This window comes from Calidris pugnax, unplaced genomic scaffold, assembly GCF_001431845.1.
Source record: "Calidris pugnax isolate Ruff unplaced genomic scaffold, ASM143184v1 scaffold135, whole genome shotgun sequence".
In the NCBI taxonomy this organism is placed as follows: domain Eukaryota; kingdom Metazoa; phylum Chordata; class Aves; order Charadriiformes; family Scolopacidae; genus Calidris; species Calidris pugnax.
In genome coordinates this window covers 1,978,427-2,005,530 of record NW_015090961.1, presented here as the reverse complement: position 1 = coordinate 2,005,530, position 27,104 = coordinate 1,978,427, and the positions used below count along the sequence as shown (strand labels likewise).

The following is a 27,104-nucleotide window of genomic DNA, read 5'->3' as shown; positions in this document are numbered from 1 at the left end:
CAGGACAAGAGGAAATGGGCACAAACTTGAACAGAAGAAGTTCCATCTAAATGTGAGGAGGAACTTCTTTGCTTTGTGGGTTGCAGAGCCCAGGAACAGAAGGTGAGGAGTCTCTGTCTCTGGAGACACTCAAAACCCATCTGGACACATTCCTGTGCAACCTGCTCTGGGTGACCCTGCTCTGGCAGGGGGTTGGACTGGATGATCTCCAGAGGTCCCTTCCAACCCCATGTGATTCTGTGATTCTGTCCAGAGTGGTTAAAATTGAGATGCTTGTGATTTTGGACCATCAAAACGTTACACAGGGAGGTATTTCTCCTCTACTCTGGGTTTTGCGTTAAACTCACGCTCCCTTTCTCCTCCACCCTTTACTTTTGTCGCTTTGCAGGAGGTTTTTATGCACTTTATGTAATTTAGGGAGGAAGGGGAGAAGAGAAAGTGTAAAATATCATGACTTTGAGGAACTGTTCTTTATTGAGGAATTGGCTTAATGAGCTACCCCAGCCTCCGAGGAGCTGCACTGATTCCACCGTTTGCCCTGCTGTGCCTTTCTCGTCACTCTGAGAGCTGGGCAAATCCTGATGAGCTTGATCAAAATCACCAAAACTAGGCTAATTTGTATTCGTGAGTCTTGGGGAGTATGATTGTTTTGGGTTTTTTTCACCTGGGTGTACATCTGTGGTGGCTTTGCCAAAGTCAACAGATTTGTATCGGGTTGATTCTGAAGGAAGTGGGGCGATTCAGGTCCCCTGTCTTGGGCTCTTCTGAGAGGTTTTGGAGAGAAGCTGATGCTTTTGCTGCAGGGGAAAGCTTGTGAGGAGGCAGATGAGAGATGGACATGGCAAAGGTCTTCAGAATTCACTGCCCTGTGCTCTGCCACCTCTCCCTCCCTGCTGGGACATCCCATCCCATCCCCAGCCACCGCAGGCTCCCTGCTCACCTCGAGAGAGACGTTTTCATTCCTTCCCAACCAGCCTTTCCATCTCCTGCTCTGATAGTGTCAAGTGGGCATTTAAAAAGAATTAAAGGGCGATTAAAATTCTTCTTATGCTCTATTCATTTGAACTTTAATGATGGCAAACAAGGTGATCTCTTCTGAGACTGTAATATTTCATACAAGGTGGAAAAGGCTCCAGCTGCTTGTGCTCTGGTATTGCTGGAAGAGCGCTGAGAAATGACAGGAGAGACGTGCAGCCCGCAGCCTTGGGAGCGTATTTAGAGTGATTTTACCTTCCAGGCAGCTTACAAGAAAGCAAATCTCATTTCACTGTTTCTTGTGATGCCCAATTAATTGATTATCATTATCTAAGACTGCGTATTTGCTGTAGTCGGTCGTCACTGCTGTACTGTACAGGCTTTATAGCAGCCAGAGGGGATGAAAGCAGCTTGGTTCCTCTGGCTGGTTTTTAACCCTTCCCAGTACTTGGAGTTGTGGACCATCACACCCAGTCGTGGTCGAGATGAATGAGGAGTGAAAGCAATACATGGATCCCCTGATTCTGTGAAGATACCATCCTTGTTCCTTTAAATGCCTTCTTGCTTATCTCTGCGTCTCTGTATTTTTAGAAGTTGCCGACTGATCTGGAGGCAAGAAACCTCTCCCCTTCCTGAGGGATCTCGGGTAGCTGGAGCATGGAAAAGAAGGATGGGAATAGCACCTACCCCAATAGTTAGAGCAGTAACCTGTTCCTTGGTCTCCAGATCTGCTTAGAAACAATTAAAAAAAAACCAAAACTGGGCACAAAAAAGCACCTACAGCTAAAAATGCAGGTGCTGTGCAGTGCCACAGGCTCCTGCTCTGCTTTTCTGCCCTCCAAGCAGTTTCCATTTTAACTTCTGTCGCCAGCTGAGCTCAGAGGGAGAGGGTGGGAAGTGTAAAGCCACCAGGATCTCTCCCTAGGAAAAACGGGGAGGGAAAGAGGTCACTCTTGGACTTGGAGCCATCTGCATTTTAAATGAGTTTTAGTGTTCCTTAAAGGGAAGGGCTCGTGGCAGGGACAGATGTAGATCTGGCAAGTGATGTTCTTGGTGTCACAGTCTGATGACAACCAGGTTGGAGCACTGGACCTTGCCTGGTACTGAGGGCCACAAGCTCCCTTGTCTCTGTGAGTTAATTTGGGCTGATCAAATTAATATCACGTGTAATTTGGAACGGGGTGAACTTGCAGGTCCAGAGAGGTTGTGTGGGAATTGGGGTTTAGCCGCTGCCCTGGAGCAAGGAATAGGTTGTGTTTGCTGCTTTGCCACTGATTTCCCTCAGCGGGCAAGTTACTTAGTCATCTGTTTCCCTTCATTACACCAGCAAATCACAATCAGCCCTAATGAAATCAAATGACATTATACTGATGCGAAAGCTTAGAATGAGGTGCTTAATCTCTCCTCTTTTCATAATGCAAGGATGATGGTACTCGGCGTTGGTATTGGCTTGTTCATCAGAGTTAGTATTGTTAGGGCATCCTGGAGTTCTTGGAGCATAAATGTTATTTAGTGGGCTTCTTGTAAATAAACAGTTTTGCCTCGGCAGAGAAATTGATAGGATAACCCGCAGGATAAAAGCCTGTCTTTCCTCCCAGTGTCCATTAGAAGAAAACAAAAGTGTTCGTGTGCAGCATAGCTGGTGAGTTAAAATATCTTTTACTCGGTTCTTCTGGCCTCGGGGAAGGTGATGGATTTTTCTTGACACCTTCCTCAATGCCACGTCTGCTCGGAGAATTATTCGGCTCTAAATCCCCTCGTCTAAACTGACAATGCATCTGCTAAAATGATTTGGCTTAGTTTCTTTTGACTGGGTGCTCTGTGAATTCTCCCCGTCGTGGGCCACCAAGGGCTTAGTGCACGGAGGCAAAGCCGGGAGCTGGGCAGCCTGGAGGAACCCTGCTCCTCCCAGCTTCTCCTTGATGGACTCAGAAGCTGCATCCAAGCCTCGTGGGTGGGATGTGCTGGCAGGGCTGATGCTCCAGGTATCTTTGGGGTGTAGTCAAGTGTCTTGCTCCTTTCCCCCCCCTATTGCTTCTTTCAAAGTTAGCTTTTCTACCCTGAAACTTTTGGGGTGTAGTCAAGTGTCTTGCTCCTTTCCCTCCCATTGCTTCTTTCAAAGTTAGCTTTTCCACCCCGAAACGAACCATATCTAGAAAATAAGGGTTTGGTGGTGGTTCTCATGCTATTTTTCAGCACTGCTTGGTGAAAGAAGACAAGAGGAAGCAGGGGGAGAATGCTTTGATTTAGATTTCCCCCCAACCTCCCAGAAAGCATATAGGATTTTCATTGAAATAAATGTGGGGGTTTTCTGCTGTTTTTTAAAATGGTCCTGGACTTGCCTGAGGGATGCACTGGGCAGTGTCCGGTGTTGAGGGGGTGGGAGGTGACAGGGCAGTTGTCTTGGAGCGGGGATGGAGGTGACAGCCCTCAGGGTGTTAGGGATGGCCCTGGAGCTAAGCTTTCGTTTGACCTTTCCAGGTGAAAGGGACATGGGCTTCCTGATGCCTTGGGGCTAAATGTGTGCAATCACCATAATTATGCATCGATTTGCATTTATTAGCATAAGTGCCACTACTTGAAAGCCAAACTGCTGTCACCTTTGCCTTGGGAGTGGGAGGGGAGGTTGGACTGTGCCTCCTGCAATTCCCATTTCTCTTCCTGATGTCCCCTCCGCCGTGTCACCCGCTGCTTTCCTCCCCGATTCCTCTCTCCCAGAGCTCCATCTGGAGTGCTGCCGCTTCCCTCCATCCCTCCTTCTACCCATTTCTTCTACCCATTCTTCTACCCATTGCACCACCTTTTTCTTGTACCAGTTTTCTTTGCTCCTGCCTGTCCCCACCACACGTCCTCCCTGCGCTGGGACGAGCCGTTGGCGTAGGTGGGTCCAGATGAGGGTCCCCAGTTCCTCAGCACAAGAAGCAATTCTCTGGTCATCATCAGGCAAGGTGGGGAGGGGGATACACTTGATCCAAAGCATCTTATTTACAGCTACGGTCCAAGGATAACCTCTCCCTGCGAATTTACATGGCATTTGGCAAACTCAGCCTTAACCGAGGTGTGTAGTGGGAGCTGTAATAGTCTTCACTGAATTTTTAGAGTTGGAAGGGACCATAGAGATCATCTAGTCCAACTCCCCTGCTAAAGCAGGACCACCCAGAGCTTGTCAGAGCACGTTACTCAGGAGCATCCAGGTGGGTCTTGAAAATCTCCAAAGAAGGGGACTCCACACCCTCCCTGGGCAGCCTGTTCCAGGGCTCCATCACCCTCACCGTGAAAAAGTTCTTCCTCATATTCAAGTGGAAACCCTTATGTTTGTCCTGCCCACTGAGGATGCCTGGAGCAAGCCTTTGGGGGCAAGCAGTGCCTCTGTCTTCTGCTCTCTCCTTTCTGCTGGCAGAGGAATGCTTTAGCTGATATGGCTCGATCTCCCTGAAAAGGTCTCGCAGTCCTGCCCCTGCTCCCCTCCATGGACATGGGGATCCTCATCCTTCCCCCTGGGATAGCTGAGCCCATGGGCTTAAAACTCCCCGTATCCAGCAGGAACTGGGCAGAGTTTTCCCCAGAACAGGGCAGGAAGTAGTGGCTAGACAAACTTGTGCAAATTATTCCCTCCACGGCGCTGGACCACGCTGTAAAAGCTCCCTCTGCCTCCCTCCTGTGGTATTTCTGCATTTCTTTCCCTTTTGCAGCTTTTTAAAATTTTTTTTTTTCCCCAAGTTCGGTGCTTTAATTTTTTTAGGGACTTGGTGCAAAATTGCCTGGTACTTGAATGATGGCTAACCTCCACGCTGCCCTTTGCAGCTTGCAAATGGAGCGAGTGCTGGGATGCCCATTATCCGAGAAGCCAAACAGCTCTGGCGAGTCTATTATTGCTGGGGGAAAAAAAAAAAGAAAAAGAAAAAGCAGCTTGCGTCTGTAGCAAGGGGGAGGATGGCTCATAGTTAATGCTTCTTGTATCAAACTGTGATCTACCCACTAACGGAATGAATTGGAATAGATTGCTCATTTCATTAGTGGCGAAGGTAAGTGAGTGGGCTGTATCCATATGAGACGCATATTTTATTCAGGGCTGCCAGAAGAATCCCGGTGATTAATTGCCATTGATTTCTGACATCTGCGTTCCTACTTGATGGGGGGCCGGGGGGGGTGTGTGTGATTTTTTTTTTTTTTTTTTAATTTTTTTTTGAAGGCCTGGGAGATGCTTTTCCGCAGCCTTCAGAAACCTTTCGGCGCCCTCGAGGAGTGGAAAGAGCAAGGGGAAAATTCAGAAGGCAGGAGAGGAAAGGGTTGGGTAATGTGAGACGTGCTGGGCAAGAACGGCGCAGGCGGCTTTCGGGAAGGGTGGCAGCTGCCGGGCTTGATCCCAGCAAAGAACATTCTGTGTTGTGTTTTGCTTTGGGTTTTGGTTTGTTTTTTAAAGGTGATAACTGTGGGTACACGAGATGTGTGTTTCTTTTTTTTTTTGATGATTTCAAGCAATCTACTTCACTCTCAAAGGACTCGATAGATAATTAAATAGCGTGTTGTCAGGGGATCGGTGGCCTCATGGAATCAATCTGCCCTTCTCGCTGGCACTTGCTTCTTCTAATAATATTTCTAGGCAATTGGTGACTGTTTTCTTGCTAAATGTTTTGGCACCGATGCCCAGAGTCAACTAAATGACTTCCTTAAGCTTGTCTCCCAGCAGGTGTGCTTGCACGCTGGTGCCAGCGTTAAACCTTTCATACCCCCAGCTTCAAACGCGTTATAGATGGGGCGAAGCCAAATTTTAGCTGAGTCTGGAGCGAAGCGACACGGAGCGAGTCCCTGGAATGGCTTGAGAGAGGGAAAGGAGATGCAGCCTGCATTGCCCGACTCTGCAGAGGGGATTAAGGAGGTGGAATTATTTTATTTAATGGTCCACTGCAAATGGGTTAGGTTTAGTATGCCTGTCAAATAACACATTTTCCCAAAGAGCTTGCAGGATGAATGATGCTGTTGCTTCTGTGGCGGTATCTCTGCAGTCACTGGACACAAGACAACTTGTGTTTCAGGGAAGGAGAAGTTCTCCCTTGTAGTGTTCCCTCCAGAGCCTCCGTGGGCCCCACGCTTTTGATGTCAGATGAAAACTCTGGCCTGAAAACCTTTCCCTTTTGTCCCAGGGAGCTGGAGGTGACCTGTTTGATGGGGACGTGTGTTGTTTGTGTGGGCAGGTTGCTGTTGTTGCTTTGTAAGTAGGGCTGATGGCAAAATCTAGGTCGGTGGCCTCGTGCCAGCTTGTTGGCACGGTGGCACCTCGCTGGGACGGGGGAAAGGCAAAGTGCTAAATGTTCCAGCAGCATCCAGGCTGCCAGGCACGGGGACCAGCAGCCTGAATGGCTACAGCATGGAAGCCCCTTCCCACCAAGGTGTTTGGCCAAAAAGCCATGCTCAGGTGGGTGTTGGGACCCTCTGCAAACACATTCCAAGAGGCCAGGATGGATTAACAGTGGGGAAGAAGCCGATGTGTTAGGGCTGGAAAAGAGTTTCTGCTGATTGCTTGATGTTCAGGGAGATCAGCTGGAAAATGGGTCCTGCCCTCTGCTGTGGATACGGTCCCTGCTGGCCAAAGTGCCTGTGTGATGGCAGGGAGAGATGTTTCTGCTCTGTCAGTAATTAGCACCTCTAATTGTCAGCTAGTCCCTTCTCACCAGCTCTGAGAAATTGCATTAAAATGAAACAGAGGAGAGAATACTCCTGCTTGGGGGGACAGCTGGATGAAGATAAGGACTCTTAGGGCTGGGTCTAGTCCTTGGGTACTGGTCTGAATCTGCCCATCCAGGATGGGGGCTCCCAGCTGGCTTAGCAGGGCCACCACCAGCTCCTTCTTGTGGGAGGGGGAAGTGAAGCCCTTGGCAATGGTCCTGGGCTCCCAGCTGGCTTAGCAGGGCCACCACCAGCTCCCCATCATGGGAGGGGGAAATGAAGCCCATGGCAATGGTCCTGGGCTCCCAGCTGGCTTAGCAGGGCCACCACCAGCTCCTTCTCGTAGGAGGGGAAGTGAAGCCCATGGCAATGGTCCTGGGGTCCCAGCTGGCTTAGGAGGGCCACCACCAGCTCCCCATCACGGGAGAGGGAAGTGAAGCCCATGGCAATGGTGTTGGCAGTGCAGGGCTCCAGCCAGAAGCTGTATCTGGGCGATGTCCACCCACACAAAGGCTGCCCAGGCTGCTGGCTATTCCCAGGGGATGCCAGGACTCCTCTCCACGCCGTGTCCCCAGAGAAGAAGGCTTTCTGCTCTTGCTGAGGAGGGGGCTAAGGCGAGTGGAGCTGGCTCTGGTGAGCAGCGGTGGCTGTTGTGTTCTCCGATGCCCTGACGTTGACCACCTCCTCTCCAAGTGATGAACGGTTCCGTTGCTGCATCCTTGGCTTGAAACACCTTCCATCCTGCCCGAGCTGCTGAGTCGCCTGTTTGTAATGCAGATGTCATGGTCCCCTAGCGCGGACGTGTCCCCGAGGTCCTGCAGAGACACCCGTTGCCTCTCCAGTTCAGCCCATTACCCTTTGCTCTTGCCTCCTCAGATGGCTATTAATGATTTCCATTTTTACAGCACCTCGACACCTGAAGCACTCTCTTTTATTAGAGTGAAGACTTTTACCTCAATTCTCATTCTGAAGTGGTTTCCTTGGGTGCTCTAGCACCCGGCTCCGGACTGGACTCTGCACCCCTCTGGCTTACCCAGGCTCAGCCTTGCTCTGGATGAAAAGCGGGGGGTCAAATCCTGGACCAGTGGCATAACGAAGCAGGCATAAACAGCCCCATTAAATCTACTCTGTGCCATGGTGCTGTAGCAATAAAATAGTCAGGACCAGGATGGTATTAAGAAACTTATGGCAAACGCTCCACTTTGGTGGTCGTTGGATTCCTCACAGGAGCCAGTGGTGGGGTTAGAGCATCCTTTTGAGGGTGGCTTCTCCCAAAGCACTTCATAATGACCTGAAGAACAGCTGGCAGGGGAGAGTCATCATCGTGTGCTGCGAACTTTCCAGAGGTGCTGGATAATTGTGCTCAGCCGATGAGAAAATTACCTGCAGACTTCTCTGGGATGTCAAATCAACCTTGTTTCCTCCAAACTTTGAAAGCTGCCGAGAGCCTGATGGAAATGTGTATTAGCAGAGTTGAAGGGATGCAGCAGGGAGGTGCTGCTTGAGGGCTCCTGCCTCTCACGTGTTCCAAGCTTGGTGAGAAACCCTTCCTGGATCTGTCTTCTCTGCCTGGGTGGAAAATCCAGATGAACCAGCTTGGAGGGGACTCGCTGTTGAGGTTGCTTTCACGTTCTTTCCAAAAGAGGATGAGAAACCCTTCCTGGATCTGTCTTCTCTGCCTGGGTGGAAAATCCAGATGAACCAGCTTGGAGGGGACTTGCTGTTGGGGTTGCTTCCATGTTCTTTCCAAAAGAGGATGAATTGTCAGCCTGGATACAGGGAAACTGAGGCACTGAACAATGGAATGCTACTTACCATGGCAGGATCTGTAAGAGCTGAAGGTTTTTGGCTCCTCCTCTAAAGGATACCCCCTGTCAAAGCAGAGGGATGGTAAGTAGGAAAAGCCAGTGGAGGCTGTTGGCTGTGCTGGCATGGCAGATGTGCTGGAGATCCCAGCAGATGCCTGTAGGTTTCTGGGGGCTGGGTGGAGCTGGGTGAAGCCCCACAGGTCAGTGTGAGGTTGGTTTTGTGTGGCAGATGGGAACAGGCATCAAAGACTGCAACGCAGAGACAAGCCCTTTCCTTTGGCTGCTGACCCAGTGTGTCCCCACAGGACCACTGTGTCCAGGGAATGGCCTTCTCCCAACAGGTCCTGCTCCAGAGATCTCTTCTAATATCACTGGGACCATCTTTTTCCTCTCTTTCCCCCAAAAGTAACAGACTTCATCTCCCCACATGCCAGGAGGTGCACTCGTACAAACCAGAAGATGAACAGATGCTCCAGCCACAGTGAAGCCAGAAAAGAACCCCAGAGGGGGGATCTCAGCATTTCTTCCTGCGTAGGGAAATGGATTGTAGCTCTGCTCTCCCGGAGCTCCCCGAAGCAGCTGAGAGCCATTTCTGTCTCTGTTTGGATGTAGGGTGGAAGCTTCTCCCATTTGGCTCACCCGATGCCTCATTGCTTTGCGGCTCCTCATGCCAAGTGCTGTGTTAGAAGCCTGGTTCCGTGTGTGGATGTACAGAGGTTTTAGAGCCCGTGCCAGGGCTTGTGCCCATCCCTGCTGTGCTTCGTTATGGAGTGTGTGTGGTGCTGTTATCTGAGGGAAAGCAGGGCTTCTCTTCTCCTCTCGTGGCTGTCAGCTTTAGTTTGAATACCTGGTGACTGTCTAATGAACGAAGATATGCTTTGCGGCTCCTCATGCCAAGTGCTGTGTTAGAAGCCTGGTTCCGTGTGTGGATGTACAGAGGTTTTAGAGCCCGTGCCAGGGCTTGTGCCCATCCCTGCTGTGCTTCGTTATGGAGTGTGTGTGGTGCTGTTATCTGAGGGAAAGCAGGGCTTCTCTTCTCCTCTCGTGGCTGTCAGCTTTAGTTTGAATACCTGGTGACTGTCTAATGAACGAAGATAGCTTGAATATTTGAACAAAACTGGCTGCAGTGGTCACAGGGTTGGGAAAGTGGTTTGTGCTGACCATCCTGCGATTTTGATAAGACTGTGGTGGCCAGAGGCAGGAGACATGGGTAGTGTTGAGCAAGTTTTGTGCTCTTCAACTTCTGGTGCTCATGCTGGGCCTCTTCCTCAGGCAGGAGCTGTACTTTGGCTTGCTGGAGCAGACGTGCTTCTAGGGGAGGTTAAAATCAGGGATTCCTCAAGCTGTGGTTGAAGAAGGTTTTATCCTCTGAGCTAGTACAAACCTAGGCTTCTCCTAATATTAATGAAAATAAAGAATCTATTCAAATTCATGTGAGCTCACGAGTCAAAAATCTATTATTATAAATAGTTTACAATTGGGCTTTGCCAGCTGAGTTTCAGAGCTGTGCTTAAGCATGTTCTAGGCAGAGGCTTAAACACTTGCTCTTCTAAGTACATACCTGAAGGCCATGTTGAATCAGGGCTGTTGGAGACTCTACTGGGGGGGGAAGATCATCTGTTTAACTCTCTTAAATGGTCCCATAGTGTTGCTGTGTCCTGTTAAACAGCTGCTGCTTTTTACCTACACGCCTACCCGTGTGTGTGTCTCAGTGGTGCCTGCAATGGTGCGTTGCACATCTGTGCACAGCACATACATGTGTGGTCTGTGTGGTTTGGGGGTGCCCAATGGCCTGTAACTCTTCTGCCAGCTTGTAGTTGGGTGAAGGGTTTGCTGGGCTTGGGGGTTACAAAGCTGATGAAGAGGATGATGAGGGGAGGATGGAAGCTGGATGTGATGGTGAGGGCTGTCTGTGCAGGCTGTGAATGGGGCAGGAGCAGATGGGGGCTGAGGTGTAGCCTGACCTGTAAAAAGGAACATTGGAAAGCAGGTCAGAGCTGCAGTAGGAGGTGTGGAAAGTCACACAGGGGTGGTGTCATTGAGTAGATGTGACACAGTGCTGAGAGAGAGGCTCTCACCAGCTTTTTCGGGGGCTGGGGTTACCTTGGACCAGGGGTTTCCTGCCTTGCTTGTCCCTTTTCTGCTGGCTCTTTCTCACTTGCGTTCCTTGAGGTGAGCACCATCCCTTTGAGTGTAACCCAATACAGGTTGGGGGTAGATCTTCTGGGAAGCACCACTGAGGAGAAGGATCTGGGGGTCCTGGTGGCCAGTAAACTCTCCATGGGCCAGCAATGTGTCCTTGTGGCCAAGAGGCCAATGGGATCCTGGGCTGTGTAGGGAAGAGTGTGGCCAGGAGGTGGAGGGAGGTCATTGTCCCCCTCTGCTCTGCACTGGGGAGGCCACAACTGGAATCCTGCCTCCAGTTCTGGGCTCCCCAGTTCCAGAGAGACAGGGAACTGCTGGAGAGAGTCCAGCGTAGGGCACCAGAGATGATGGAGGGATTGGAGCATCTCCCTGCTGAGGAAAGGCTGAGAGAGCTGGGGCTCTTGAGCCTGGAGAAGAGAAGGCTGAGGGGAGACCTTCTTCATGCTTCCAAGTGTGTAAAGGGTGGGCTGAAGGAGGATGGAGCCGGACTCTTTCCAGTGGTTCCCAGTGACAGGATGAGGGGCAATGGGCACAAGCTGGAAGATGGGAAGTTCCACTGCAATGTGAGGAAGAACTTGTTTGGGGTGAGGGTGGCAGAGCCCTGGCAGAGGGTGCGCAGGGATGGTTTGGAGGCCCCTTCTCTGGAGATCTTCAAGCCCCTCCTGGATGCTCCTGAGTGCTGTGCTCTGGACAGCCCTGCTTTGGCAGGGGAGTTGGACTAGAGGTTCTCCAACTCTGACAATTCCATAATTCTTTGTTTAGCACTTGGCAGGGGAGTTGGACTGGATGATCTCCAACTCTGACAATTCCATGACTCTGTGTTTAGCATGTAGCACAAGGGCAGGGCACTGGAATCCCCAGCCACTGAGGTCGGTATCTATGGTTTACCATCACTGAGCTGCATGGATGGTCCCACTCTGCCTCACAGTGGTACTGTAAGTCCTTTGTGGGTGTCAGTGTCCTCCCTGTGATCATCTAAAAGGTCTCCAAAAGATGCAGGTGGCTTGGAGGCCAGCAGAGCTGTGTCGTGAAGGGCACATCAGTGTAGGGAACACCCCTGGTGTGGTACCACTACGGTCCTGCATCAGCTTTTCAGTGGGGATGTGTTGGGAGAGAAACACTGTGCTGGGCAGGAAACTGCTCCCTGAGTCCTCGAGGAGCCTCAATAAATACATAAAGGGCAGAGTGTCACCAGCCTGGCCACTGCAGGGACATGCTGTCACCAGCCACATCCTAATGGATGCTGCCAGCTTCTTTTCCCTCCCTCCTCTTGTCCCCTCTTGTCCCAATGCTGCCAGGGAGCCCTGGCCCAGCTGCTCCCCGAAGCCAGACGGCTGCTCTCCTCGCCTGCTGGCTCTCTGCTGTCACCTTCATGCATAAAACATCTCCCTGTTGACTGAGATCCCATCTCCTGGTGGCTTTGTCAAGGGAGCTGCAGGGGGGACATAAAAAGTCCCTTGTAAATCTCTGGTCTCTCATCCCTGAGAACTTTACTGTTCCTCAGAGAGCGGCTCTGCTGCTGTCCCTGCTCTTGCAGGGGATGACATTTAGCTGAGGCAGGACGGGATTAGCCAACGCTCTACCTGCTGCTAGCCCTCAGTGACCACCATCCTCAGGCTGTGCCCGGTGTGGATGGCACGATCACTTCTCCTGCCCCTGGTGTCTCCTCTGTAGTAGAAACCCCAGAGGGTTATCTTTGGTCCCTGCCAGGATGGATGCTCTGAGCAAGGGAGGCAAGAGCATCCCTGTGTCAGTCCCGAGGGGACCCGGGTGGCAGTGACTGCAGTGAGATGGGAGAGAACAGCTCATGGAGGGCCCTCTGTGTGCTCTCGACCCAGCCTCAGCTCAGAGGTTTTTTTTCTTTGCTCCTTTCTTAAATGACAGTGACACTCAGCAGCTGGCTTTGGGGCCTCGCATGAAGATACAGAGGTGAGGGACGCTCAGGGTCGGTGCGAAAGAGGCTGATCTTTCAACTGAAAGGGGAAAAAGGGTGGGAGTGCAAGCCTCAGTTAGGAAAACGTGCCATTTCTGTGGCAGAGGGAGGACTGTAACCCCCTGCAGTTGAACAGGTCGCTCATTATCCTCATCATTTGCCTGTGCTTGATGAGGAGTCACAGCCTCGTTCAGAGATGAGACTTTGTTCGCCGGTGCCGTTTGCTCTCTCGGTTCCTCGGTAGGTAAATGGGGTTATGCAGGTTTAAAAGAGAGATGGCTCTAGTTTGGATGAATGGAGGATGTTTCTGGGGGAAGCTGTGCCCCATCTCATGGGGTCACTCTGCACCGGTAGCTCTAGGGCAGGTGAGAAGTCTCCCTGCCACCCCCAACTCATTGCCATGGAGTTCAGATCATCGTTTCTGCCTGGCAGCTGATGAAGGGGCTTTGGGTCGGGAAGCTGAGCCCATCCCAAAGCAGGGATGGGTCCCTACGCCATGGTGGCCGTTTGAGAGTGGTACCTTGGGGTGGACAGCTGGCTCAGAAATAGCTCCATCATCCCAGTGGGACTTGGGCTGATGCCAGTGAAACCGGAGTGTGGTGTCTGCCGGCTGGACTGGGCTCCGTGTGTTCATGGGGAAAGAAGAGATGGTGCCAGGTGACGTGTTTTGGGGACCGAGGGAGAGAAGAGGACAGGGTTAGTGGGCAGCCCAGGATGTTGAAGCCCTCTGCGGTTGTTGTGATGGGGGCTGTTGGTTTCGCAGTCCTTGTTTAAGCTCTCCAGGCACGTGATGACCTTGGGAGCATGTGACAAATTTGCAGCCAAATAGCTCTATGTGATGGAGATGCTGAACTGGGAATTGGCGAGCTGGGTTCTCTCTGGCTCTGGCAGGGAGGGACAGGAGCGTTGCCAGGTCAGACCTGGGATCCAGCCAGCCCAGTATTACTGATTATATTACTCTTTACCAAAAAGCTGCCGGTATTAGTTCTTCTCGGTCACGAGCTTTGCTCGGCAGCTTCTGTGCTCAGTGGGGAGAGGAGACCTTGCAGGAGCAGCTCATCAAAAGGACGTATATATGGAAAAAACACCCCAAAGCACTTCCTTTCCGAGAGCAGACCCAGAACGTTGATGTTCCTGAGTCCTCAGAGGGGATCAGCTTGTCCTCAGGGAGAATTCCTATATGTTAATTTAAGTTTAGTATAAAGCCTATGACAGATTCTCACGGTGGAAGCTGGAGAAGCAGAGGAGCAATTGCAGATCATCTTATCTGGGTCCCAAGGTCATCTCTGTGCACACTGTTTTAAATATAAGTATATATTTAATAATTATTGTACTCATTAATTGACTGGGGAAGGCAGCTGGTAATGAGATGGCAAGAGAAGCTGAATTTCTGGGAGCGTTGTCAATGTCCCCTGAAGGCATCAGGAGCTTTGTGGCCAAGCTGTGGGGACCAGCAGCACTGCTCTCCACCAGCATTCATCCCTCTCCTGCTCTCACTCCTCTCCAAAGCTGCAGAAACTGCTCAGTCTCGTGTTCTGTCCATAGTGGGGTTCCTCCTGGCACGTCGCTACCCACCTTGTCCCCCGTATTCTCCTTCACTCTGCTCTTTCCCTGGCTGACGGGGAGAGCGTTTTCTCTGTTGGCAGCAGCAGCTCTGCCATAACACTGTTGCTGTTCGGGGGAAAAGAGAATAACTCCAGCTTTCATTAGCTTTTTACGTGGCTCAGTCATTCAGTTGGTGGTTGTAGAGTAGCTTGAGCTCTTTCAACACCAAGGAAGCGCAAAATCATGTCACCCCGGAGTCCTATGGCAGATTTTTGCCTATGGCAAAAAAGACATTGAGGGGCTAGAGCGGGTCCAGAGAAGGGCAATGGAGTTGGTGAGGGGTCTGGAGAGTAAGTCTGATGAGGAGAGGCTGAGGGAGCTGGGGGTGTTCAGTCTGAAGAAGAGGAGGCTGAGGGGAGACCTTATTGCGCTCTGTAACTACCTGAAGGGAGGGTGTAGAGAAGCGGGGGTGGGTCTCGTCTCCCAAGTCACAGGAGATAGGACAAGGGGAAATGGCCTCAAGTTGCACCAGGGGAGGTTTAGATTGGATCTTATGAAAAATTTCTTCACGGAAAGGGTTATCCAGCGTTGGAATGGGCTGCCCAGGGAAGGGGTTGAGGCACCATCCCTGGAGGTGTTCAAAAGACGGGTTGACATGGTCCTCAGGAATATGGTTTAGTGATTTTTTTAATTGCTTATTTCTTATTTTGTCAGAGCTAGGTTGATGGTTGGACTAAATGATCTTTAAGGTCCCTTCCAACCTAGACACTTGTATGATTGTCCTTCTCTCTCCATGGGCATTAACCCCCCTTCCAACCTAGACGATTCTATGATTGTCCTTCTCCCTCCATGGGCATTAACCCCTTCCTCTCCTCTCCTTGTCTTCCAGGTACTGAAAGGCTGCAAGAAGCTGAACCTGTCTGTGCATTCGGTGGGGCGCATCCCGGGGGGGTATGTCACCAACCACATCTACACCTGGGTGGACCCTCAGGGCCGCAGTGTGTCCCCTCCGACGGGCCTGCCACACCACCAGAACAGCTCCCTCCGCAAGGACAGCGAGAAGAGGAGCCACCTCCAGCTCCTGCAAGAGGGAGATGAGAAAAAGGTGAGCAAGGGGGGCAGCCACAGCCCCAGGGGGCCTGTCTTTGGTCACCCTCTTTGTTCCTTGTATGATCTTCATTTGTGTGATTCTGGCTTGTGTTGGGATGACCCATCTCTCCTATAGGATACACTAGATCCTGGTTTTCCTAGGTCTGTAGCTTTCCCTCTGTCGTTGGGAGGTTGAGGTAGGTGTTATGTGCAGGAGGGCTCGTGGATTTGGAGGGTCAGATCTCAAGAGTCTGTTACTGCCCTTCCTTCTGCCTTTCAGATCTTTCCTCGGTTGTTTTTGTGAGGTTTTCTTGGGTCTCTGAGCAGTTTTGTTTAAGTAAAAAATCGATTTTTCTTTCCCAAAACACTATAAAATAAAACGGATGGAGCAGGGAAAGGAGTAAAATAGTTTTTATAACGGTACCCAGGGGAGCTGGGGGTGGCCAGTGCTGGCCACTCCAGGAGGACCTGGATCTTGGGCCTTTAACAGAAAGGAAAGCATATCAGCACATCTAATTTAGTTCCTCCTTTCTTACTTTTTGCCTGCTTCTATTATTATAAGTGAAGCCAGCAGACGATATGTTCAAGCTGCAGTATCTGATCTCAGGAATTTACTGTTTCTTCTCCCTCATGCTTCCTGTGCCCAAACAGCCTGAGAGACTTGTAGATGGAGAGGAAGGGTGCTCAGACACCCTTGCATCTCAGCAGACTCTGCTCGCTCTCTCAGTGGTGATGGATCAGGAACCTCTTTGTCTTGTACAAGCAGGACATGGTGTTGCGTCACCAGCATCCATGGGCTGTCATGTGGGTGAGCGAGGTGCTTGCTTCCCAGAGGCACAAAATTGCTTGGAGCCTTGATGTATTTCCACCCTGTTACCCTGAGACCACTCTGGCTGTCCCCAGTGTTTTCATTATATGCCCCAAAATGTCCTCAGCTCTGCCTGGAAAGGCTGTGGAGGGATCTGTAAGCTCCAGCCTCCCACCTCAGCCAGAGAGGGGAAAAAAATCTAATAGAGGATGAGGCGGTTTGCTGATGAAATATTCATGTGGGCCACGAGGGAGAAGAGCCCATTATTTTTACTTTAAGGAGAAGAGAAAAGCAGCTGCTGCTGCCTTGCTGTTGTCCCCCACCCCCTACCACCCAGTGTCACCTTGATGGAGCAGGCAGCCACGCTTTGAAGCTGGAGGTAGGAGGTGTCTCTCTGCACGTCATTCCATTACTCCTTGCTGTGTGTCGACATGAAATGCTGAGAAGCCTGTGGCTGTACGTGTCCCTGCCCAGTGCCTGAGCCTCGCGTGGCCCCGGACAGCCCCTTCCCGTCTGTCCCTGGGGAGATGCAATTACAGGTGTCCTAGTTGTCTCTGAGCTCCTCAGCTGCTGCATGGAGCCATCATCACACCAAAGCACCTTTCTCTCTGCTGCTCCTGGTCCTGAGCTCGTCAGGGCTGGCTCCCTGACGGGGAAAATGAATCCAACTCAACTTTGCAAGTTAAAAAGAGCTTTAATTACCATGGCTTAATCTGCTTTGGAAGGGAATGAAGCCAAGTTGAATGAAGGCCGCGTTAAACTTCAAAGAGCATCCATCCGTGCTGGTCTTAGCTGCTGTTGGATACACTCACTGCCAAGGTGTGAGGGGTCCCAGCTCCAAGTCCCCCTCTGTGACACCGTTCCAGCTGAGCTGGGCTGCAGGACCTTGGCTCACAGCAGTGGCTACCTTTGTTCTGAGCCGTGCTTCTCTGCTGCTGTGGCTCTGATGGCACTGATGCCTCTTTGCATCAGTGCTGCACTTGCAGGGCACTGGGAAGATGTGCCAGCCTTGGGTGGGATGCCCAGTCTTCATGGTGCTACCAGCTTGTGGCTTGCTGGCTCCAGGACCTTTTAACCTGGTGTGATGAGTGGTGAAGAAGCTCTCACTCTGCCTGGCTCTTCCAAAATCTGAGCTTGTTCTTCCATTCCTTGGTGCTGCGTCACACCTTTGACTTCTTGTAGTGGAGGATCGTGCTTTGACCCTGGGGCCGGGGGGTGAAGACCCCTCTGTTAACCTGGGAAGAGTTAGTGACAGTTGCAGGAAAAATATTTGAAGCTCACAAAAATGGGCGTGTGAAGATGTGATGCAGAAGGCAGCGTTGGCATCAGGAGAACAGGCAATACTCAACCTTATCCTGGCACTACTCCTCTCTGACGTGTCAGTGGTGACATTGGTCACTCTGCTGGTCCCATCCTGCCACGCTGGCCCTGCACTGCATGTCTAGCAATCTGTCAGCTGTGTGTTGTCCCAGTGCTGGGATCCCCACACAGCTCTGCTCGTGGCCCTTGGCTTCCTCTGCTACCCCAGACTTCTTGTGTCATTCCTGTGTGCCTCCTGCCCTGCTCTAGCGCAGCTCTCAGTGCTGCCTGGAGACCTTCTCCTTGTCCTTTTAATGGTCCTCCATCCTTGCTGGCCACAAGGATGATACACCTTTCTCCCTAGCCTGCTGGCCCAGTGGCTCAGAAGGGTAGCCATTAGCACTGGTGGGACCTGAGGTTGCTCAGAAGAGCACCCCGACCCCTCCAGTCCTTGCAGTGCCCTGAGCCTGCCTCCAAACCCAACTCCTCCTCATTGGTGTTGATGTGCAAGGCATGGTGTGGATGCAATAACCTCCACTCCTGAATTCCCATCTGTAAGACCGAAAAAAGGAAAATCAGTGGATGTGACAACTTCTAAATGACCAAGGCCACCCAGATGCTTCTGTATCCGGAGGTGCCTTGCTTTTGCCAGGTGATGGTGAAAGAGGAGCCCCAGGGTGAGGAAGGGCTGGCTGGCAGTCAGGAGAGCCTGAGCTGGGCGGCAGCTTTGGGAGGGGTTATTTGGTGTTACTGCCCGTGTCATTTGTCTGAACACGTGCTTCGGGGCATGGATTAGCTGAGTGGCTGTGTCCTGACTTACCCGGCACCATCCAGAGATGAAAACACATCCCAGAACACAGGAACAGCCTGCCTCTAGTTTTTTTTCTTTTTTTTTTTTTTTTAATTTGTCTGCATAGATATATTTATATATTTAACTGTTGAAAGTGAGGTTATTCTCTTCACAAATATCATGCAAATAAATGCAACGTATCCCTGGTTAATTCAGCCCAGTCAACCGGAATTGACGGGTGCTCCCCAGGGCTATTTGATTTCTGGATGGTTTTACATTCCGAGGGAAGGGCTGGGGATTAGTTGGTTATTTCCCTCCCCCCCGCTGCCCCCAGCCCTCTCTCTCCTATTTCTAATCGATCTGGATGTCCTGGAATACATATGCAAAAGCTTTCAAACAGGCACTGCTTGGGAAAGAAGTTTGTTAATGCCTTGCTGCAGCTCATAAACCTACAAGGCTACTGGAGTTAAGGTGGTATTTCCAGCTTTTGCAAGGTTAAATTGAAGGTTGGTGGAGGCATCCTACATCCATCAGGCAACAGAGAGATCCCTCTCTGGCTCCGGGCACATCTCTTCTGATGCCTGAAAGGATGGGGTTTGTAGTTTAACAGGTTTGCTTATCTGTAGGCAGAAGCATTCGTTATCAAAAGGCTTGAAATGGAAACCGCCGCTCTTGGCGTGTGTGTGTGTGATAGTGTAAGCGATCCGTCTGGCGGAGGAGGGATCTGGCACGGGTGCTGTGGTGGTGGGATGGAGGTGTGGAGCAGACGGGTTGGACTGGGGTGCAGCCAGGGTGGTGGGGCTTTGGGCTGACGGGTCACTCTGGGCTCCTTGGGTGGCTTTGCTGCAGCAGGAGGCAGCTGGCGTTGCAGGCCTCGGGCTGGCCCATTCCTTGCCCTTGGCTTTCTGTCATGTTTTTGTGTGGACACTGGGATTCCTCTGCTGTCAGCTGTGGAAGAAGCCATTATGGGGCTTTGGGAAGTTACTGGTGGATTGTCAGCTGTCTGCTGGCTTTGCTTTGATTATTCTGTTCCAGTTAGTGGTTCTGGGCCAAAATCCAGCTTGCAGCACGCTTAGGCCAGAGGCTGTTCTGTGCGGATGAGCAGGAAGTGAAGGACAAGGTCTGGAGCAGTTATTCTGTGTAGACCTGACCTAACACGAATGTTATCTCACGAGAGGGGATGTGAGAATTAAAGGGAATGGAAGATGGAGGAGGTGCTGGCACGTACAGACCTGTGGTTGTGCAAATTATTGCAAATCTTTACACTTCCCATATCTGTGTTGTCTCTGGCAGGTTCAAGAGGTGGCCTTATTTCCCAAGTCTGCTATTATGAGTTTCCTGCAGTAAGGGCAGCCTTCCCTTTAGTTGTCATCAGTGAATCCAGTGTTTCTCCAGAGCCCTGTGCCTGTCTTCCCTGTAGGTGAAGTAGCCAGTGATGGTGGTCAGTAATAAGCGTGAAACGAAGGGCTTGCACTAGTGCAAAGCTCTGGTGAAACGTTCTTGGAGCCATCTGTCTCCAGGACAGACACAGCAGCAGGTCACAGTCCCCCAGCCCCATCCCAACAGAGGAGGTAGCCTTCTTGCTGGGCAGATGGGACCTGCTTCCAGCACTCACCTTCTGCTTCCCACCTGTTTGATTTTTATGGTCAGGCTTAAGTTCTGTAGACTTGTTTTCACCACATCAAGGACCATTTGTGGTGTGAGTTGTCGCTGATGTACTTCTGGGATTAACACCTTATTTCATTAAAAGTGTTTTGGAAACTGCCAGCCAGCAAAAACTGCCAGGTTCTCTTGAGCTGGGAAGAAGATGAATTGTGCAAAATGCTCTGCAAATGTCGGACTGGTAATTCCCCAAGAAACGCCATTTCATCAGCTGAATCCTTGCTCTGATGTGCTTATTGCCAGGGGAGCTGCTTATTCCTTTAAGCTTTTGGAAGAAAGAAAATATACGTCAAGAAGAGAGTGCTGACTTGCCTTCAGGCAGTTCTGTATTCAAAAGTAGTTAGAATTATTATAATAAAATACAAAAAGAAAAAAAAATACATCTGTGATAACATTGGCTTGAATGTTTGCAACGCTAATGGTGACTACTTGAGCATGAAGGATAAAAGATGCAGGAGAGATAAGGAAGGATTTCTTTCTATTAGATTATAATGACATTTTCAGTGAGAAGCGATACAGCTCCCCATGTCTCTCACCGGTTGCTTGCTCTGACCTTGCTGGGTTTTGCTTTTCTTTACAGCTAGAAGCTTCTCCAGGCCGCTCAGGGGTCTGTGCTCAGCTCCCCACTTGCCCGTAGGCTTTCTGTGGTGACTGGAGTATGTGACATGAGCCACTGGTCCCCCAGTTCCCTGGGGATAAAAGGCATCCTTCTACCTTGCGCTGTCTGTAGCACCATTCCTGCAGACTTATGATTCTACAGAATGGTTTGGGTTGGAAGGGACCTTAAATATCATTGAGTTCCACCCCCTGCCCTGGGCAGGGACACCTCCCACCAGACCAGGTTGCTCCAAGCCCCCTCCAACCTGGCCTTGAACCCCTCCAGGGATGGGGCAGCCACAGCTTCTCTGGGCAACCTGGGCCAGGCTCTCACCACCCTCACAGCAAAGATTTCTTTGCTGTATCTCATCTCAATCTCTTTCAGCTTAAAACCCTTCCCCCTCATCCTATGGCTCCCCTCCCTGATCCAGAGTCCCTCCCCAGCTTTCCTGGAGCCCCTTGAGGGACTGGAAGGGGCTCTAAGGTCTCCCTGGAGCCTTCTCTTCTCTAGGCTGAGCCCCCCTAACTCTCTCAGCCTGTCCCCACAGCAGAGGTTCTCCAGCCCTCCCAGCATCTCTGTGGCCTCCTCTGGACCCGCTCCAACAGGTCCATGTCCTCCTTGTGCTGAGGACTCCAGAGCTGGACACAGTGCTCCAGGTGGGATCTCCCCAGAGCAGAGCAGAGGGGCAGAATCCCTTGCCCTGCTTCATTTGATGCAGCCCAGGATGTGGGTGGCTTTCTGCGCACACATTGCCAGCTCACATTAAGCTTCTGGTCCACTGATTTCCCCCAAAACGCCTCCTGGGTCAAGCCTCAGCTCACCTTTTCTGTTGTTGGCTGCCTGTTCCTCTGCTCTGAGTGTCACCTTGGCAGTGGGAGATGCTCCCTTCCCTGACACACACCTTCAGCAGGGACCTGTCTGCAAATCAGTGCCCACACGTGCCTGTTGTGTACCAAGAGGCAGTGCTGGAGCTGCACTAATATTAAACACCCTTGGAGGTGGCTGTCAGTGCAGCAAAGTCCCCAGTGTGGCCTCAGAGAGCCTGCCCTGGAAGGTGGGTTGATGTTGAGGCAGCTGTGATGGATCCACCTCCCAGGACCTCAGTTAACGGGTTGTGAGCTTGCTCTGTGTCCCTCTGGGCTGTGCTTGTGTGATTGCAGGGTCTCTAGGCATAAGGCAGCGGGGCTTCCTCGGGAAGCAGGGGGAGGATGAGCCCTGTGAGCCTCCTGAAGTGATGTTTTTTTGTTGTATGGGAGCATGTAATGGCGTGGAAATAGCTGTCGGCACGGGTGAGACCTCAGCCGTTCACGCAGCCACGTGCTGAATCATTCTGATGCAGAGTAATTCTTGTCTGAAAGTGTTTTTTCTAATGGTAAAATTGAATCTGTCAACAGGTAATTTCATAAACGCAGAGAAAAGAAGTCCTCTGCAAGAATCAACTTGGAAAAAATGCCTTCCTGATGGTGGCTCTGCTTGGGGTTTTTTTTCCCTTTCATTTCCTGCTCCAGGAGGCGGCAGATGTTTCAGTGTCGAAATTGAAATTAAAATTGTGACTCTGGTCTTCCAAATGCTTCTGTGTTTTACGGGCAGGAGTAGCCTTGGTACAGCACAGGGAGGAGGTGGGGGCAGTGCAGCCTCTGTGCCACCCTGAGCCTGGCAATACGTGTCGGGGGGTCACCTTGCCTTGGATGGCTTTGGTTTTCCCCCCCCCCAGAATAACTGCACTCCTGCTCAGCCTGGCTTCCTGCCTCTGGTTTTGGATGGTGTTATTTAGCAGCTTGGAGTGATCCTGGCTTTCCCTGATATTAGCCCTGGAGGTATGTTACAGCTTCTCAGCTTCAGCCCTGACAGCAGAACCAGGGGAGAATTGAGGAGGGAGGAAACGTAAAGTGGAAATGTAACCAAAATGCCCTTTTCTGGGACAAAAAGGGGAGATCTGGAGGGGAGATTCAGACCACATAAAAGTGGAAATGTAACCAAAATGCCCTTTTCTAGGACAAAAAGGGGAGATTTAGACTAGATAAAGGGAAGAACTTGTTTGGTGTGAGGGTGGTGAGAGCCTGGCCCAGGTTGCCCAGAGAAGCTGTGGCTGCCCCATCCCTGGAGGGGTTCAAGGCCAGGTTGGAGGGGGCTTGGAGCAACCTGGTGTGGTGGGAGGTGTCCCTGCCCAGGGCAGGGGCTGGCACTGGGTCATCTTTAAGGTCCCTTCCAACCTAAACTCTTTAATGATTCTATGACAAGACTTGCAGAGAGGTGTTAATAATATATCTACAAACCTGCTTGCCTGAGTGGGAAAGCCCAAGCAGAAGGCTTGGTCCAAAAAATGGTGTGTTTGGAGGATTTGTTCCCAGTGGGGCCCAGAATCAGTTGTGATCGTAGTCACTTAGAAGTCACAGTGGTGGGAATCGCTGGAAATGACAGCCTGGCAGCAGTGGACATGTTGAGCTCCCTCTTTGGAAAGCACAGCTTGGGTTGTGCTTCCCTGTCACCCCACCAGCTCCCTCCCACCCTTATGGCACGGGAGAGGTGCCCTCACTGGGGTTGGCATCAGAAGCAGCCACCCAGTGCCATCTCCATGGTGTGCCCTGTCCCTGGAAGCAGCCTCTCACTCCCAGTGGGGCCCAGAATCAGCTGTGGTCATAGTCACTTAGAAGTCACAGTGATGGGAACCACTGGAAATGACAGCCTGGCAGCAGTGGACATGTTGAGCTCCCTCTTTGGAAAGCACAGCTTGGGTTATGCTTCCCTGTCACCCCACCATCTCCCTCCCACCCTATAAACCTGGGCTTGTGGCATGGGAGAGGTGCCCTCACTGGGGTTGGCATCAGGAGCAGCCACCCAGTGCCATCTCTGTGGTGTGCCCTGTCCCTGGAAGCAGCCTCTCACAGGCAGGAGACCCTTGGGGGAAAAAAATGTGCAAAAGTCTCCCCTCTTATCCCTAAGCCCTTAACAGGGAGTGACTCAGCCTTTGCTTCATCCTGGCAATCGGCTTATCCCCGGGTTTGGCTCCCGACCGCTTTCCCTCCGCTCCTCCTTCCTTCTTCCCTCCCTCCCTCATCGCTCCCCACTCCCGTCAGACCCAGCCCCCTGCCTGCCAGCGCTCGCCTTATTTCTCAGCTTTTCCCAAAATCTGGCAGTCTGGCAATAAGCCCAAGGCTCCGAGAGCAGTGATTTCTCTGGCCCCTGCTGCTGCCACGCTTTCCCCAGCAGCCTTTCTATTGTGATGTCTGCAGGCTTTATTCGGCGAGGCGTAGGTATTAGTTGATTAAGAAATGCAATTAAGCCCTTCAACAACCCAACTTTCTGGGATTGCCAGCAGCGATGTATTTTTTAAGTAGTGCTTAGTGGTGGTGTTTTTGTTGTTTTTTTATTTTTTTTAAAGCCACTTGGGTTTGTGGGAAGGTCTTTCAGACTTATTTCTTCTGTATTCGTTGCTCTTTGCTTCTCCGAGCCTGGGTTTGCCCGCTATGTGTGTAAACAAACCAGCAGGGTGGCGGGTTTATAGGGAGAAGGGAGTATCTCTTACTCCATCTGATGATATCGGGGTAGGGAGAGCAGCTTCTCAGCTTACCAGCCTGTTGGGATGGCGTTAAAGAGAAATGTAAATGTCTTTATACGGAGCCACCCCTCTCGTTGCTTGCTCCGGGGAAGCGCTGGTGCGTATGTTTGTTGCCCGGGGAGTCTCAGGGATGCAGTATTGCCATTACCGGTCTATTTTAACCTTGCTCAGTGATTGTGTGCACTTTGCTGTGTTTCTGCTATTTGTATTTATCCCGACGTTGGGGAATTTTTGGAAGGTATGGCCCACGGCGTGGTGAAGAAGCTACAGTAGGAGGGAAACACAGAATGTTAGAGAAATGGGGAGGAAATGGAAGGACATTGGAAAAGTTGAGTATTTTTCTGGCTTTTAAAAAAAAAAATGCAGTGAAATGGTCTGTAAATTAATCACTCTGTGTGCAGAATGATGGAAAGAGAAAGTTAAACTGCCCTTCATTTTGAGAGGCAAAGGCTCCTCTGGGTGGGTACAATGCCCAGCTCTCCTCTCCAGCCCGAGGTGGGAAGGTCTATTCATGTTTCCTTTCTAATTCTTCAATCCCAGAATTGTTTCCAGCACTTCGTGTGCTTTAAAGCAGGGATAGGACTAACAGTTCTGGCTCCACGGTTTTCCCGGTACAGCCATTTTCGGAGCGGGGGGAGCTGGGGTCCAGACTGCCTTGGTGGGGGCATCTGTTTCTGAGAATAGAATCATAGCATTGTCTGGGTTGGAAGGAACCTTTAAGATCATCCAGTCCAACCATCAACCTCACTCTGATAAAAATGAAAAACCCATCACTAAGCCATGTCTCGAAGTGCTATGTCAACCCATCTTTTGAATCCCTCCAGGGATGGGGCCTCAACCCCTTCCCTGGGCAGCCCATTCCAAGGCTTAAGAACCCTTTCCATGTAAACATTTTTCCCAATCTCCAATCTGAACCTCCCCTGGCACAACTTGAGGCCATTTCCTCTTGTCCCATCGCCTGTTCCTTGGGAGAAGAGACCGACCCCCCCCTGGCTACACCCTCCTTTCAGGGAGTTGGAGAGAGCCAGAAGGTCTCCCCTCAGCCTCCTTTTCTCCAGGCTGAACACCCCCAGCTCCCTCAGCCTCTCCTCACCAGACTTGTGCTCCAGACCCCTCCCCAGCTCAGTTGCCCTTCTCTGGACCCGCACCAGCCCCTCGATGTCTTTTTTGTGGTGAGGGGCCCAGAACTGGACCCAGCCCTTGAGGTGGGGCCTCCCCAGTGCCCAGTACGGGGGGACCATCACCTCCCGAGTCCTACTCCCCACACTGTTCCTCATCCAGGCCAGGATGCTGGTGTCCTCCTTGGCCACCTGGGCACACTGCTGGCTCATCTTCAGCCAACAGTTGACCAACACCCCCAGGTCCTTTTCTGCCGGGCAGCTCCAGCCACTCTGCCCCATCCTGTGGTGCTCCATGGGGTTGGTGTGACCCAAGGGCAGGACCCGGTGCTTGGCCTTGTTGAACCTCATCCCATTGGCCTCGGCCCATCCATCCAGCCTGTCCAGATCCCTTTCTTAAAGTATGAAATTTTGCAGTATATCATCCTTAGGTAGATTACTCTCCTGCTGCTGATTTCTGTCCTGCTGCTGCACCACCACCAAGACAGAAAATGGGTTTTCAATACCAGCCTCTCTGAATTCCCCGTGTGATGTTGCGTCCTCTAGAAAGGCAGGTTAATTAGTGACTCGAAGCTAGAAATGACTTTTCCACCCAGGTAAATGTGCAAGCTTTTGATTTGACTGCAACGAAGAGTTTTAACCATAAAGCCCTTCACAAAGAGTCTATCAGTGTGAAGCACATTTTGACTTTTCTCATTTGTTTTTATTCCTGCTGTCTGCTTTTCTCCGGAATTGACTTAAAACTTGGGACAAAAGCGCAAAAAAAAAAAAAGGACCCAACAAAACCCCAGAGTTATTCATTTAGAAAATGTCGTGCAGCGAGTGAACAAAGGGCAGTTTTAAATTGAGAGTCCTCAAGGGAGCTAAACACAGGCTGGCTCCTTTGCTCTAAATTCTCCCCTGAAATTCCATATATCGCCAGGCCCTCTGAATAGGAGAGGGTGGGAGAAGGCAGATGGGAAGCTGGCTGAGAGCTTTTTGTCCTCCCTTGCAAAAATCAGCCCTGGAGCCAGCATTTCGGGGGGAAAACCAGCTGCCCAGGGGCTGCTTCAGGTCCTTCAGCCCTTCAGGGGTTTGTGGAAAATATTAAGCATCTGTTGCGGTGTGTGTTCTGGGTAGAAGAGATGGCAAATCTGTCCTAGCATTATTAATTAGAAATAATAAGGCTGCGTGGAGGTGGCCTGGGTGCCTCCTGTGCCTTGGACAGGCAGGGTGCTGGGGTGGGGTGTCCTGCTATGGTGCCATCTGCATGGAGCAGTGGCTGCTGTGGGGACTGTGGCAGGGCTGGTGGGGGTCTGAGGGGTCTTTCCCCGCTCCAGCACATGCCTCTGTGTCGTTTGTCTCTGTTCCCTCTCCGGGGGTCCCTGGAGTGGCCCCTCCTGGTCACCGCTGGAGAGAAGAAGGGCAGAGACATGGAGTTGAGCTCCATGGGATGGAGCTCGTGTTCCCCACGGTCTCCCCCGTCCCACTGAGCTGCCCTCTCTGGCCAAGGGACACGGTGAGACAAACTCTCCTGTGGGCATTGTGTCCCTTTGCCCACACGGTTTGCAGAGACATGGAGTTGAGCTCCATGGGATGGAGCTCGTGTTCCCCACGGTCTCCCCCGTCCCACTGAGCTGCCCTCTCCAGCCAAGGGACACGGTGGGACAAACTCTCTTGTGGGCATTGTGTCCTACCTCTCTCTTTGCCCACATGGTTGGCTCCTCATCTTTCTGAGAGCTGCAGAACAGGGACAGAAGAAGGGTCCCTTTGGTGCTGCTTTGTCACCCTGTGTCACCTGAAGCTGGTGCCAGGGGAGGTGCAGTGGCCTTGAGCAGCCTGGCCTTCAGCTGTGGCTGGACCCTGAGGGGATTTGCCATAAACTGGAGCGAAACTCGTTGATTGCTTTATTAGTTCGATGGTTTTAATTGCTAATAGTGGAGGCTGGGTGTCTGTAGAACAGCCAGGAGAAGGGCAGGACCCAGCAGAGCTCTGGCAGTTCCTTCTCTGGCTGTCACTGTAGGTGAGCTCCAGCCTGCAGAATGATCTCTCAGCCCTTGGCTGAGCTGCCTCTCCTTTCTTGAGGCCCAGATCCCTCTTGAAATAACATTACTTGCTCCACTTGAGGC

The 27,104-nt window shown here is 51.4% G+C and overlaps 1 protein-coding gene across 3 annotated transcripts in view; it reads left to right on the top strand.

Annotated features, from left to right (window-relative positions):
* DFNB31 (deafness, autosomal recessive 31) overlaps positions 1 to 27,104 on the top strand; it is a 79,608-nt gene that overhangs the window by 5,939 nt on the left and 46,565 nt on the right. For all 3 annotated transcript variants that reach the window (XM_014952299.1, XM_014952298.1, XM_014952300.1), the window contains exon 2: positions 14,963 to 15,178. In XM_014952299.1, coding sequence (XP_014807785.1) covers positions 14,963 to 15,178 — 216 coding nt within the window. The remainder of the gene's footprint in view (positions 1 to 14,962; positions 15,179 to 27,104) is intronic.